Raw genomic sequence first — 14,704 nt, 5'->3', positions numbered from 1 at the left:
TTACTCTAGACTGCGCACCTGGTGTTTATGGACAGAAATAAGCTTCTTGGACAAGTGTTGAGGCAAGGGAGAGGCTCACATGGCCATAGCAGACCCCATTAGTTAGTTATTCCCATAGATAGAAGTAGTGTCCATTTGGCCATGCATGCACAGTAGCAAAATCAGTTCAGTTTGCAATTAATATGTAAATATGGGGTTATAACTAGTGTGACTTCCATTTCTCACAAATGCATCCACATAAGGCTAGGAATGAATAACTTTCCACATTATTTTAAATAGAATTCTATCTTAGCGCACGACGCTTTGCTTTTTAATCACGTAGGAATGCATTTAACTTTGATATCTCGCCCGTGGGCATAAATCATATCGTGGAATCTGCGTTCACGTTGTAACGTCATTGCTCCTAAATTGGCACACCCTCTGCGCTCCGAACAGATGTTGCGCCTATGACAGCCAAACCTCGCCAAAGATCTCCGGCTGCCCAACAGCGCACCAGGCATCTCTGACGGCAGTGCTGGATTTATTCTTCTGGAGAGGAGACGGGCATTTGAGGCAGGAGATCACCTTTCTCTGTGTTAACACTATGAGCCACCAATTGACGCGTGTTGTAATAAGGGCCATTTATCGGGCTGTCGGTAGTCGACTGGAACCATGAAAAGTCAAGGATGTTGGCTGATGTGAAAATTCCGATCTGATTCAGGCGGTAGCCGTTGGCAGATGTTGACATGGATACAACTTCAATTCCCCTCTTGGCTACAACTATTTTTTACGAGGATGATGTCAATAACACCACCGTAAATCTCTTTGAACAGCCAGATTGGCAAGTGGCACTTTGGGCGATTGCATACTCGCTAATTGTGATCGTGTCAGTCATTGGAAACGTTACTGTCATTTGGATAATCTTGGCGCACAAAAGAATGAGGACAGTAACCAACTATTTTATTGTCAACCTGGCATTTTCGGACGTGTCCATGGCAACTTTCAACACTGCGTTTAATTTTGTGTATGCTTTGCATAACGATTGGTACTTTGGGTTAGGATACTGCAAATTTCATAACTTCTTCCCCATCACTGCCATGTTTTCCAGCATATACTCAATGGCAGCAATAGCCGTTGACAGGTGAGTCACCAAAAACCCTATCCTTTCAAATCTACTCATTTGAATTGTTTATCGTTCACAAAGCCTGACGAATAGTTATAGTAGAGACATTTGATAAGAATGGCATAGCGCGGGGGCTGAGCGCAGAGCTGGGAAACCAGACGCAAGCGCGCGCCCGTTTCTCCAAACGAATGAATGATTAACGCGCAGTAAACACCTGATGTATTTGTCTAAAACCTTTTTTGGGATATATTTAAGAGTACATGCCAAATCCCTACCATTTCCACTTTACTTTGCATTCAGAGATTAGATTAGAGGAGAGAGTGCTTTGCGCAGACCATATGTCACCAGCCCAGAAAATGAAAGGGCATTTTAAGAATGAGCAGTCCTCCCCACTGTGGCTCCTCCTGAGACCTCAGACTTCTTTTGATCATTTCACCCTCTTGCGAGTAGAGGAAAGAGTCTGTGGTCCAGACATATAATGACCCCAAGTGTGGCTGGCTGTAGAGGTTGAGGTATTGTGTCTACATGCAATATCAAAAATATTCACACCCATTCTCTTCAAGAAACCAAAATAGAGTGTATTTGTGTTTAATGTCTTCGCATAAAAAATATATATATATATAAAAAAAAGGATATGAAACATATTGACTGTAAGTGGCATTTACTGATATTAACTTTATAAAACTTTTATTTTGAACTTGCTGTAGACCACTTTTGGTAAGGTCTGACCTTGAGAATCACTGCGCAATACTTGGGTCATATCAGCATTTCACACAGAAAAACAAATTTCACAATGAATTGCTCCAGACTCCACTATGTCTTAGGCCTTGCCCAAATGGCCACTTTCACCTCATTTTGAGAGATGTAAGACCTGACTGAGGCACTTACTTAAATAGAGCAAAAAATTCATTCCTATAGCAATTACTCAATTAAACAAGATATGGGAGACACATACTTACCATCTCCATGCTGTTACATATATCTGCCTCTTATTTATTATCTTATTTATTTATCAGTTGTATTAACCTGATGCAGATAACAAAGTGGTGTGTATTTGTACTGTATGTGTCTCTTGTGTGTTTGTCTTGCATTGATGTCTGTAGTCTATGTCATCATGTCTTTCGCTGTGCTGTAATACAAATTGCCTTTTTTAAAGGACATTAAAGTGATCTAATCTAATCTAATCTTACTAATAAGTCAGTATGCTAACCTTGCGTGTTTCTTCCTCACTCTCATGGCATGATACCTCAGCGCAGAGCAAATGAGAGCCCTCTCAGCACCCTCTGCCCTGAGGCAGCAGCCTGGGGAAGCGGCTCCATGCCTCCTACTCATTCACTCACTGTAGGACTGCCTGTTCTGTGTGTCTCCTGCAGGTACATGGCCATTATCCACCCGCTGAAGCCCAGGCTGTCCTCCACCAGCACGCGGATAGTGGTGGCGGTCATCTGGACCGTGGCGTGCTCCTTGGCCTTCCCCCAGTGCTTCTTCGCCAGAACCGAGTTCTACGCCCCGCGCACCGTCTGCATGGTGGAGTGGCCCGACGACTACGGAGGCGTCCACCAGCTCATGTGAGTCATCAGCCGCGCGCACCGACTGTGTCTGTGAAGGTCCTCACTGTGAAGGTCCTCACTGTGATGTGTCTGTGAAGGTCCACACTGTGATGTGTCTGTGAAGGTCCTCACTGTGGAGGTCCTCTCTGTGATGTGTCTGTGAAGGTCCACACTGTGATGTGTCTGTGAAGGTCCTCACTGTGGAGGTCCTCTCTGTGATGTGTCTGTGAAGGTCCACACTGTGATGTGTCTGTGAAGGTCCTCACTGTGGAGGTCCTCTCTGTGATGTGTCTGTGGAGGTCCTCACTGTGATGTGTCTGTGAAGGTCCTCACTGTGATGTGTCTGTGGAGGTCCTCACTGTGGAGGTCCTCTCTGTGATGTGTCTGTGGAGGTCCTCTCTGTGATGTGTCTGTGATGTGTCTGTGAAGGTCCTCACTGTGGAGGTCCTCTCTGTGATGTGTCTGTGAAGGTCCTCACTGTGACGGTCCTCTGTGATGTGTCTGTGGAGGTCCTCTCTGTGATGTGTCTGTGGAGGTCCTCACTGTGATGGGTCTGTGAAGGTCCTCTCTGTGATGTGTCTGTGAAGGTCCTCACTGTGACGGTCCTCTGTGATGTGTCTGTGGAGGTCCTCTCTGTGATGTGTCTGTGGAGGTCCTCACTGTGATGGGTCTGTGGAGGTCCTCACTGTGATGTGTCTGTGAAGGTCCTCACTGTGATGTGTCTGTGAAGGTCCTCACTGTGATGGGAAGAGTTGTAGCTTTTACCAAAAGCTCCTTGTATGATAGATTCTACAGAATCTATGTAATTCTAGGGTCTATAGACTGTATTCCCGTGGGCTTGCTGTATATGGTTGTGTATGTGGACTAATGTGTACCAGCAAAAAAACAAGTTTTGATTTCATTTGATGTGCCTGGATGCCACGATGTATATAATATTGATTCCTGAAATAGTTATCACTTGATATTATCCATGCTATAGATTTTGCATTGGAACAAAAGTGTACACTTGGATTAAAAATAAGTATACTTGATTTTATTTCTTCCTATGTCCCTCAGATACCAATCAGCAGTCATCATCCTGATCTACTTGCTCCCCCTGCTGGTGATGCTGGTGACCTACAGTCTGGTTGGCCACCGGCTGTGGGGCAGTGAGATCCCAGGAGAAGCGTCTGATCATTACCAAAACCAAATTCAGGCAAAGCGCAAGGTGAGCAAATAACATCTCTGAGCCACAGACTCAGCCAAACTTCATAAAAGTACCAGATAATGTCTTGCCAGCTCCATCATGTAATGTCAGAATATTCAGTACAAATGGAAGAGAAAATAGCCTAACCACTAGGTCCACTAAAGATAATCTAATTTAGCTAATCGAATTTGAGTTCACCAAAACTGATTTAAAGAGAGATATAAAACAGAATAAATATGCCCAAATGATTCAACCTGTCTTCCAAACCAGGTGGTGAAGATGATGATCGTGGTGGTGGTGACGTTTGCGACCTGCTGGCTGCCCTATCACATCTACTTCATCCTGGGCAGCTTCAACCGGGACATCTACAAGCAGCACTACATCCAGCAGGTCTACCTGGCCATCTTCTGGCTGGCCATGAGCTCCACCATGTACAACCCCATCATCTACTGCTGCCTCAACCAGAGGTGGGTGGCTCGCCAAACCAAACTTCCGCAACTCATCCGGTCGCACTGGAATCACTGTGTGTGTACCTGGTTCAAAGATGTGGGGACAGAATGCGCTCACTGTGCTGTGGTTTACCAAAGAATAGTGCAGTATATATCGCAGAAAAGTGTGAGAATTTGTTTTATGTCAGTGGTTGATTGACAGAATGTCAACTGATTAGTAACCCATGAAATATCAAACAATCATGTGGTGTTAATTTGTTTAGGAATCTTCTTAATGACAGCCACAGGGTGCCAGAGTTGCAGCGCCATGCATAATGCATTAAGTCTCAATGTTCCTATTGCATACAAATGATCCCAGTGTGGAGAGATGTCAGTTGAGCTATTAGATGCTGTCAGATTGAATTGCCTTCAGTAAAATGATGTGATGGAGAACTCTTGTTGGGTTGTCAGCAGTAGCACCTTTGGCTAACCTTCCAATGTTTGAGTGAACAAGCGCTCAAGCATGAAATGATTGTAAATTGACTATGAGACAAGTGACAAGAGATTTGAGCGTTAAAAAAGCCTTCTCTCAACATTGCTGTCTGTGAGGAAGTGTCCACTCCGCGGAGCTGCTGAATGTTTGTCATCACATCCCAGGTTCCGCTCGGGGTTCCGGCAAGCGTTCCGCTGGTGTCCCTTCGTCAAGGTGTCCGAGGAGGACAACATGGAGCTGCAGCACATGCGCACGTTCCACACCACCCGCAGCTACCGCACCGAGAACACCGGCGCCACGGCCCGCAACCACGGCAACGCCCGCAACCACGGCAACGCCCGCAACCACGGCAACGCCCACGCCCACGCCCACGAGCACGAGGACACCGTGGCCAAGCTCATCAAAGCCTGATCAAAGCAGAACCCCCCCCCCCCAGCGCTCTCTCTCTCTCACACACACACACACACACACACACACACACACACACACACATAGATAATGGACTGCGGATGGATGGGGCACATATGGCCTGGACGGAGCAACTGATTCCCATTTCAGTAACCACACTCAATAACCTTCATACAGTATGTCAACATCAGTTGACAATAAGGACACAGGGAGTGCGGTTCAAACTGCACTCCAATGGCATATGCACCAAGCCTTATCTATCAGCCAATCAGTCAATCAGTCAGTCAGTCTGTCTATCGTGAACATTGGCATTTGTGTTTGTGTTTGGGTCTTTTGGGATGGTGTGCATTGAGTCATTGGGTGCTTTAAGTCATTGGGTGCGTTTCATGCAGCGTTTATACGTCCTCCCTCGCTCCTCGATGCCTCGATCCTCACTGATCTACATAAAGAATGATGGGGGGGAAACAATGGGATAGTCTATCCAGTGTTAGTTATAGATCAGTGGGAACGCCCCTCGAGGATCGAGCATCGAGGATCGAGGAGGCATGATGAGAGGCACCCATTGTCCACACGCTGAGAAGAGGAAGTCGTCAGTGCTGTAAATAGCAGGAGATCAGTATGAAGTGTTCATTTGCTCAGTGAGAGTGGCCTCCTGGTGCGTGTGAATTGCTAGCTATTAAACGCGTTATTTAAATGGACGTGCGAGCCAGGTAGTGCATGTGAATGTACAGTAGAAGCTGAAGTGGGAGAGAGTGAGGTGAATTGTTTCCTGCTTTATGAAAGACGCGTTGTTCATTGTCTACAGGAGAAAAGGAATGTGAAGGTGCTATTTGCAGTGCTGAACATTTGGAAATTAACCTGGGATACAAAAACATGCAACGACCAGTGAAGGTCTGGAATAAGCAAGGCATCACTGTAAGAGTGAATTCACGGAAACAAAAAGCCCTTCTTGTAGTATTATTAAAAGCTTACTTCACATCTACCTGGAATCAATACGAATTTGAATGATCAATTTAAATTTTATAGCAAAGACAATTAAACACTGGATAAAAAATCAAGACCAGCAACAATTTCAAGATGCTGCCCCCATTTCAGACGATGTCAGGTGCAGATTGGTTCCTTCAGATTGTGTGCTTATTCCAAAATTGGAATGTCAATCAAGAGGACTGTGTTCTGAGGAAGGTCATGCTAACAAGGAAGAGAGACGGTTTTTGTTGTTTTCAACACACTGTGTGCACTCTTGAAACAAACAACACATATAATGTGTTGGAAACAACACAAATTGTGTTGTCCCTATCTGGACACATTCATTTTGAGAGTGAAGGGAGAAAATTAAAAAGGAACATGGCCAGGACTGATAATATGAGCTGGTGAGTGAGTGTAGCCAGATCTTGTCTGTGGCTGGACGCGATGGGCATGCCGAGCCATCCACAAAAGAGTTTTCAAATGTAATTTTAAATGAAAGTTATTTCCCATTCAACAAGAGGATACGTACAGTAGATGTTCTTTTATGCCGATGGCTTTGACAGGGTGAGGCACCTCACTGTGTGCACTGAATTGCCTTACTGAAGAGATAAAAGCAGAGGATCTGAGGGACACATCAAGATGGAGATGCACAGAAATGTAAAGGATTTTCTCTCAGATTTACGGGCACAGAAAGATTCAAAATACAACGTAGTGATTCATATGGGATAGTGGATTTAGAAAATGCTCTGTAGACTTTCATAAAGAACAAATCAGTGAAGAAGATGGCAAAATAGGATGCTGTCAGTGGCATGTATGATATGAAGCTGCAGAGATGTTGAAGTATACAGTATATTCATGTAATATTGCAAGAGAGTATTGGGGGCCAAAATATATGTGTTGTGAGGTGTAGCTACAAACAATGGCAAATCTACACACTGCAAACAGTCACAGTGATCCACTGCCACCATATCTGATACAATGATTCACTTTATGTGAATTATTCTGTGATCATTACAATTGCCTTTCAGATTTGGCAGGCAGGTCCTTCTTTACAGTTTGTGCTGGTGAAATCATCAAATTTACAAGCATACAATTTACAACTTACAAACTTACAAAACTTTTACTGATGGCTACTGTAGATGTCGGTGCTCTTGGTCTCTGGCTCAATTAGAATATTTACAGATGTTTACTGTAATGCACAAAGCTTGTCTTGAGTTGTTATTGATGCGAAATGTCAGGCAACACACCCACATGCCACATCCCAATGTTCTGTTTTGGCATATAAGTGATCAAAACCTTGTTACGGTGTGATGTGCTATGATTATGCCATACTTTTGACTGATGTTGAATTAATGCAGTAATGTTACTGTAAGAATGTTCAGTGGACAGTGTTCTTTCTAAAGGCCCAGTGACATCACGGCTAAGTCATCACGGTTAATGCTTGGGTCATATCAGCATTTCGCACAGAAAAACAGTGACATCACGGCTAAGTGATGTCAAAGTGACAGAGCAGCTAAGACTGTTTGCAGTCAGTGAATGGTACTGTGGTAGCTATTGCATGCTAATCCAAATATCATGTTTGTAAATTAATGTACAAAAAATTTCATTTTCTATCTATTTTACTGTGTGGTACAAATGTAGTGGTTTTATGGCTATTGGTGAAATCACCTTAAACTAAGTATATTTCATAATGTACTTGCCTGTGTTTGGGATCAGTAATGTATCGCTACCCCCTTTACTACATTTGTGTTTGTTGGTGTTAATAGGAGCACTGTGAGTGTTGGGATTTTCAAAAATATTTCTAAGGGAATGAAGGGAATAACATACATATCACTTATTACATTTTAATAATGTCATGAAGTTATTAGGCTACCGTATGTGTTCACTGAATGTCTGTAAAGTGCAGCTTACCGTTGTGTATCGCCTTTGGTATTCAATTTATGGTACTGGTTACACTGACAGAGGAGAAAGCCCTGTTTGCTGCGGCTATGCTTTGAAGGAGCAGTCCACTCAATGCCCCTTTAGACTAGCTGGGTTAGGGTTACCCCAGAATTAATCAAATAGGCTACTGTGTTAATGAGATTGCCAAATTCTATATACATAGATATAAAAAAGGTATTTACCAAATATGTTATATGAGTTTATATGTGAATATGCAATGTGATTTTGATGAATGAAGGGCACTCCCAGATGCCAGTTTTTTGTGGAGTTTTGAAAGTTTTGAAACACGTACTTGTTGAAAAGCGTACTTGCTGAAATCATACTTGTTTTCATGTTCTGCTTCTCATTTGCCCGTGACATGAATGTGACCAATGAAATACTCATTTGAGCCTTGATGTGCAGTAGCTAACGAACTGTGTATCATCACCTTCTTAAAATAATGGCATTTTTTGACAAAAATGTTTCTGTCATCATCATTCAATTTTTGGTTAACCTTTTGTGTTTTCTGACTTAACTATTTTGTGTTTTATGACATGACTATGCTTTTATTTTAGGAAGGTGACGGTACAGTATGTTACTTGAACTAGCATAACACTGTTGTGTTGTTTCCTCATCACTACGAACTGCCATGAGTCTGTCAACAGATGCTTGTGTAGTGAAGTAACACAGACGTGACACATGTTCGGTTGCTCATCAAAATAATGTTTTTATCATATTTTCTTTACGGTTCACCTTCCTGGAGCAACTATAGAGCATCTATGTAATTGTACAAAATAAATGTCCTAAACCTCTGTTACCAATTAAGGCATGCTTTCCTCATTACCTGGGGCTAAAATACACTGTACAGGTATTCTCAAGGTAGAACTCACAAAAAGAAATCTTTGCAACACACACACACACACTCACACACACGCACACACATACACACATACACACATACACACGCACACACGCACACACGCACACACGCACACACGCACACACACACCCATCCACTGTAAATTTACCATTATGTTGCCAAGCCCCCAAAGCCGAAGGATTCTAGTACAGTAAGACCCGTGCAGGGCTTGTGCCTGGGTACTCGTTACACTGCAAAAAGAAAGGGGCCGTGTAGAGACATAAGGAAACACATAGTGCTCCTTCAAAGGATTGTAGTAAAATAAATATATATTTATATGCATAATAATAGTTATGCATTTACGTGTGTGCTATATATGTAAAGATTTCTCAAATGGTTATAGGTTTCCAATGAGTGAGGGGTTTTCCCCTTCTTGCCATAGGGACAGGTTTGGCTATGCAAAGGCATGACATTTTCCACACGCACTCAGGTCAGACTTTGGTGCATGGTTGGCTCTTTAGTGTGCAAATGGGGGGCGGGGGGGTTAAAGGGAGGAAGTGTTGATGTGCGGGAGAGTAGCCGTGACTACAGCTTAACTGTAGCACTGACCTTGAGGAGAAAATAAAATGGATGTTGACGGTCAGGCAGCTGACCATACTAGGGCAGCGAGCGGTCATCCTGAGTCTGGCCAAGAGCTCCGCTAAGCAGAGGGATGCGCGTGTGATTTATCGTCTGCAACTGCTGGACTCTCTCTGTGTTACTGGAGCAGCGAGACAAAACCCCCAAACGCCCAAGTTCAGTGACATGACATGATAACACTCCCATAAGATACAAAAATCAAATAAATAATACACATAACGTTACTGGATCAAAGATATTCACTTCTCTGTGTACCTAGACAACTTCCCTTTTGCAATAGATATTCTGTACAGCCACACAAAAATACACTGTTACAGCAGCCTCAAGACAAATAGACTCAAGTCACAGAGGATAGCCCGCTTCCTACATACTCACTCTCTCACACACACACACACACACACACACACACACAGACACGCACATAGACACGCACGCAAACATATGCACACATTAACACATATAAACAAAGTGAAAAAGACCGGCAGAGATGGAGTAATGTTTGTGACGACCCGAGAGGGAATGGAGCCAGTGGAGGGCTTGGAATCCCCCCCCCCCCCCCCCCACACACACACACACCTCCACCCCCCCCCCACTGTGGTGTGTTCCCTATGGAGGGCGGAGCTGAGCGGAGAGGAGGAGGGGCCAAGCGCGGTCACGGCTGCGGCGATCAGGCTGGAGGAGGAGCAGCAGCGGCAGAGGCGGCGACGAGGAGGGAACAGGGGCGCTGGGCGGAGGGTGCAGGGCGGAGGGCGGAGGTCAAAGGTCAAAGGTCGAAGGTCAGAGGTCGGTCGGCCGAGCGGCGGGGCGCTCAGCTCTGCTGCTTTTCCTGCTCGCGCAGGCGGCAGCCCACGGCCGTGATGAGCGCGGCGCCCTTGCCGCTGCCGTCCTCCGACAGCAGGAAGTTGACGTTGCACTTGGGGGCCAGCTCCTTCACCGTCTGGTGCATGATCCGGGAGAAGCTGCAGGGGCAGAGCACACACACACACGGGGCGTCAGAGAGACACACACACACACACACACACAGGGGAAAGTCAGAGGACCGTCAGAGCCTCTACCAGCTCTCACATAGTGGCGACACTCCCATAGACCGCCATAGGAAAAAATGACAGCGCTTTTTCCAGGCTATTTCCTCGTTATGGGGCTTTTGGAACTATTTACAGCCAATCTCTTGGTCAGTAGTCAATGAGTTAATTGATTACACCCTCCAGCATCCAGAAGTACATCCCACCCTCCTGCGATTCAGCCATTCAGCGCAGGCTTGTTGGAACTTTTGATCGTGTGGCGGCGACATCAAAGAGTGTCGCAACTCTCTCTTTCTATGGCTCTGGTCAGAGCCACACAGCCTCTAACAGCAGCTCACATGCACTACGTCACCCTCAGACCACAATGTAAATAACCAGTTCAGCTGTCACTCTACTCATCATTAGAGAACACATGCACACAGATCTCACCTGAACTCTCTACACAAGCCCTCTGAGGATAAACACATGCCCATTCTGAGGTGACCATTTAGCCACAGAACTGGCAAAGTACTTGATAGGTTACTATAATGTACAGTATACTAAACTACCTCAGGAAAGAGAACTGCCTTATTTTACATGGGTGTTCCCATGGCTGTTATATAAAAGACAGGGCAATGCTATTTTGTTACAGCTCTGTGTTGGACTCACTGTGGATGGAGCTTGTAGAGAGTTCCGTCCACTCCCACGGTGACGTTCAGGTGGTCCAGTTTTCGGTTCTCGCGGATCTTGTCCACCACGGCGGCCATTCCGGCTCCGCAGATCTGAGCGGCGCGGCGGGACACGGTGCCACACACCTCCTTCACGATGATGCTGTCATCGCAGGTGCTGTCCAGGCCCAGGTGCTGCAGGATGGACCTCACTTGCAGTAGAGCAAGACGGTCACTAGGGGGAGACAGAGCGTCTTAATTCAAGTTGATGAGGGGTGTTGAGAATGTTCATTATGCACAATGTTGATGGGCTCTGCTCCTTTTTTGTATATTCAGCAATAAACTCATCACATATCAACATGTACATATTGTAAAGGTTCTATAACAACTCTAAGGAGTAAAAAAATAAAATTTCAGAATGGTTTGTTCTTGTAGTTGTTTATGCTGCTTACCTCTCAATTTGAGAGAGGTACTTGGTTTCAAAGATGCCCCGGGTTTTCAGCGTCTCTGAAATCTGGCCTCGGAACAGGAAGCCACGTTTGGTCAGGTCGATGAGAATGTTCCGTACGATCTCTCCCAGGTACATGCCACTGCACATCTTCTCATACCTGGATGAGCGCACCAGACAGATATGGTTACAACATGCTAAAACATGAAGATGAAGAAGATGATATGAAATGGAACACTTATGACAAAATATACTTTTTATAGCTCAATGAGATACACGTTAGGCATCCTGTATGACGGGGTATCTGAGAGCTGTGAGCGGTGGACTGTGGACATGTAGTCTGAAGACCAGACGGAGTGGACTTACCTCTGCTTGCCTGGGTTGAGGGACAGCTCGTCCACGGTCCTGTCGTACTCTGTCCTGATGTCGTCCAGGCACCCGTTGTCTCCAAAGGCGCCCCATTCCATGTTGACACACATCCGTCCCTCGTCCCCCTCGACCGTCTCGATGTTCCTCATCTCCTCCATGTAGCAGGCATTGCTGCCCGTGCCTGAAAGACCACAGCACAACTGTCAGGACAATACTGTAGCTCAAAAAATCACGGCCTGGAGGAATTCTAAACAGAGCTAACTTTCTAAAAACAGAGTATAAAACATATCAGTCAAAGTATCTTATAATATCAGAGGCGTTTGTGATGATAACGTGTAGGATAGTGCACCAGGTGTGTTCAAACTCACCTGCGATCAGCCCAACCTCGCATGTCGGCTCTTCATACGCACAGGTCATCATTGTACCAACAGTGTCGTTCACAACGGCCACCACGTCAAGGTCAAACTCCTGTTTGATGTAGGCAGGGGTTAGAGTTACATGAGGCCGTTGATAGACTTATGACCACACAAGGTCAGAGCACAGAGACTTTAGTATCATCATTCAGAAGCGGCTCGTTGCTTTGCCTTGTTACAAACCCTCTCTTGATCTCTGCAATGCAACTATGAAACTTACAGACACAAAAATGTCAGATGAATGTTTCAAAGCGTCACTATCTAGTATCTGTTTGATTCATCATGCTCATGGCTGCACATCTCTTTACTTCTTTCACATGTTGAGATGAACTGATTATCAATGATATAAACAAGCACAGGAGGCTACGTGGATATGACTTCACTATCACTCCACCCTGTAGCTGTGACTCCCTGGAGGCCTCTACGCTGTTCTCATTTGAGTCACACACATTCCAGGAGTTTTGTAACAAACTTCTGAGAGAGCACTGAGTGTCTCTTACAAAGCCATGTGCTCCTCCCCGCGACGGCGCGACCACGCGGTCAGAGACGGTTTATAAAGCGAGACGATTCATATGAGGGTAAATTCTGGTTTCATTGTGACGCAACTGCCACTCCCATTTAGGAGGCAAACGGAGGTATTTATATGGGAGAAATAATTCTACACCTTTCTAAACCGATTATTTCGTCACTGAACACGCCCCTTTAGGAGGCAGGAAGTGCTGCTATTTTGTTCCATTGAAAAACCCCTTTATGATTCATCTTAGTAACTATACGATCTTTGACGCGGTGAAGCTCTATGGTACTGCAATGGAAGATTACTGCCCAGCCCATTCAGCAGCACCCCCAGCTACAGTACACTAGCTCTCCCACAGACCTGTTCAGGAAGTGTGGGTGTTGCGCAACAACTCACCTCCCTCCTCTTGATCCCCTCCCTGAGCAGCCCCACCACGTCCTCCCCCTCACAGTCGGTGGCTTTGAAACCTTTTGTCCAGTTCACAAGGATGCCCTGAAGCACAGACGAGCGCACACACACACACACACACACACACACACACACACACACACACACACACACACACAGAGACACAGACACAGACACAGACACAGACACAGACACAGACACACATACACACATACACACATACACACACACACACACACACACACACACACACACACACACACACACACACACACACACACACACACACACACACACACAGACACACACAGACACACACACACAGATAAATATTTAATTTCCTGGACAGGACATCAACCAAAGTAGTTTATTCACCATACAGTACTAATACTTGCACTGCTATTAACATTGACTGGAACATTGTATCTAAATGAATGGTTTATAAAATAATAATAATAATAATAACTATAAATATAGCTGCAAGCAGCAATGTGGGGGCCAAGCAGGCAGATCAAAAGGCCAGAGTTGCCATGGTAACTCAATGCTGTTAAGTCAGGTATGTAGTTTTAAGCAGTCACAAGAATTTTGATGTCAAACAACCCAAGATTGCCTGAGATGCAAGCCCACTTCCTGTTCGGCGGCTTCGCCGTCAATTTCGATTGGCTATTGCGGGCGAACGGTTTAAGATATCATTCCGAAAAAGCAAGGCCTATATTAGACTCGGGCTGAAGATCATCCGTGTCAAGTTTCGTGCAGATCGGATACATTTTGTGACCTGTGGAAATGTTTAAGGGGTTTTGATTAAATCCAATATGGTGGCAGAATCAATTATGTTGATGTCACAAATTGAGCTGGGCTAGCCTAAGGACCTTCCACAGTATTATCAGACACCACTAGCAAGTTTTCATTCCAAACACATCAATAGCTACAGGCCGAAATGCCTTTTGGCTAATTGCAGCGCCCCCTAGAAGTCAAAGGTCACCAAATTTCTTGAGCGTCCTCCTGATGCGGTCCCGAGTCCACATACCAAGTTTGGTTTTGATGCGCGCAAGGGTTGCTGAAATATCAGCCCACTTCCTGTTTGGCGGCTTCGCCGCGAACTTTGATTGGCTGTTACGGGCGAACGGTTATAGTTCCGAAGAAGAAAAATAATTTCAGAATACAGGATGGTCTGTAGATTATGTGTGTGAAGTTTGGTGTCGATCGGACAAAATCTGTAGGAGGAGAAGGCTTTTAAGTGTTTTTGACAAAATCCAAAATGGCGGAAAATCCATCATGGCGGAAAATGACGTCATAGGGTCCGTTGAACTCAGGCTGGTCCAAAGATTCCAA

General features: G+C 45.1%; 2 protein-coding genes across 2 annotated transcripts in view; one reads left to right on the top strand and one right to left on the bottom strand.

Moving 5' to 3' along the window:
• Nucleotides 1–725: 725 nt before the first annotated feature.
• tacr2 (tachykinin receptor 2) lies at nt 726–5,170 on the top strand. The gene is made up of 5 exons (XM_062520316.1): nt 726–1,120; nt 2,476–2,670; nt 3,709–3,859; nt 4,109–4,305; nt 4,924–5,170. The coding sequence occupies exons 1-5, from the start codon at nt 726–728 to the stop codon at nt 5,168–5,170; spliced, it is 1,185 nt and encodes a 394-aa protein (XP_062376300.1).
• A 4,948-nt stretch (nt 5,171–10,118) lies between these two features.
• LOC134063773 (hexokinase-1-like) overlaps nt 10,119–14,704 on the bottom strand; it is a 29,165-nt gene continuing 24,579 nt past the window's right edge. Inside the window, exons 13-18 of the mRNA XM_062519477.1 lie at nt 13,361–13,456; nt 12,406–12,505; nt 12,035–12,218; nt 11,673–11,828; nt 11,222–11,455; nt 10,119–10,510 (exon numbers count right to left, since the gene is read on the bottom strand). Coding sequence (XP_062375461.1) covers nt 10,360–10,510; nt 11,222–11,455; nt 11,673–11,828; nt 12,035–12,218; nt 12,406–12,505; nt 13,361–13,456 — 921 coding nt within the window. The 3' untranslated portion in view covers nt 10,119–10,359. The remainder of the gene's footprint in view (nt 10,511–11,221; nt 11,456–11,672; nt 11,829–12,034; nt 12,219–12,405; nt 12,506–13,360; nt 13,457–14,704) is intronic.

Source organism: Sardina pilchardus, chromosome 18 (genome assembly GCF_963854185.1).
Source record: "Sardina pilchardus chromosome 18, fSarPil1.1, whole genome shotgun sequence".
Lineage (NCBI taxonomy): Eukaryota > Metazoa > Chordata > Actinopteri > Clupeiformes > Clupeidae > Sardina > Sardina pilchardus.
The sequence above is the reverse complement of the archived record's forward strand: the minus strand, read 5'-3'. Positions and strand labels throughout refer to the sequence as shown.

Excerpts from the sequence above, each read along its gene's own strand:
- tacr2 (XM_062520316.1), top strand. The coding sequence starts at position 726 with ATGGATACAACTTCAATTCCCCTCTTGGCTACAACTATTTTTTACGAG. Across the intron at positions 1,121-2,475 it reads GCAGCAATAGCCGTTGACAG|GTACATGGCCATTATCCACC; the intron begins GTGAGTCACCAA and ends TGTCTCCTGCAG. Across the intron at positions 4,306-4,923 it reads TACTGCTGCCTCAACCAGAG|GTTCCGCTCGGGGTTCCGGC; the intron begins GTGGGTGGCTCG and ends ATCACATCCCAG.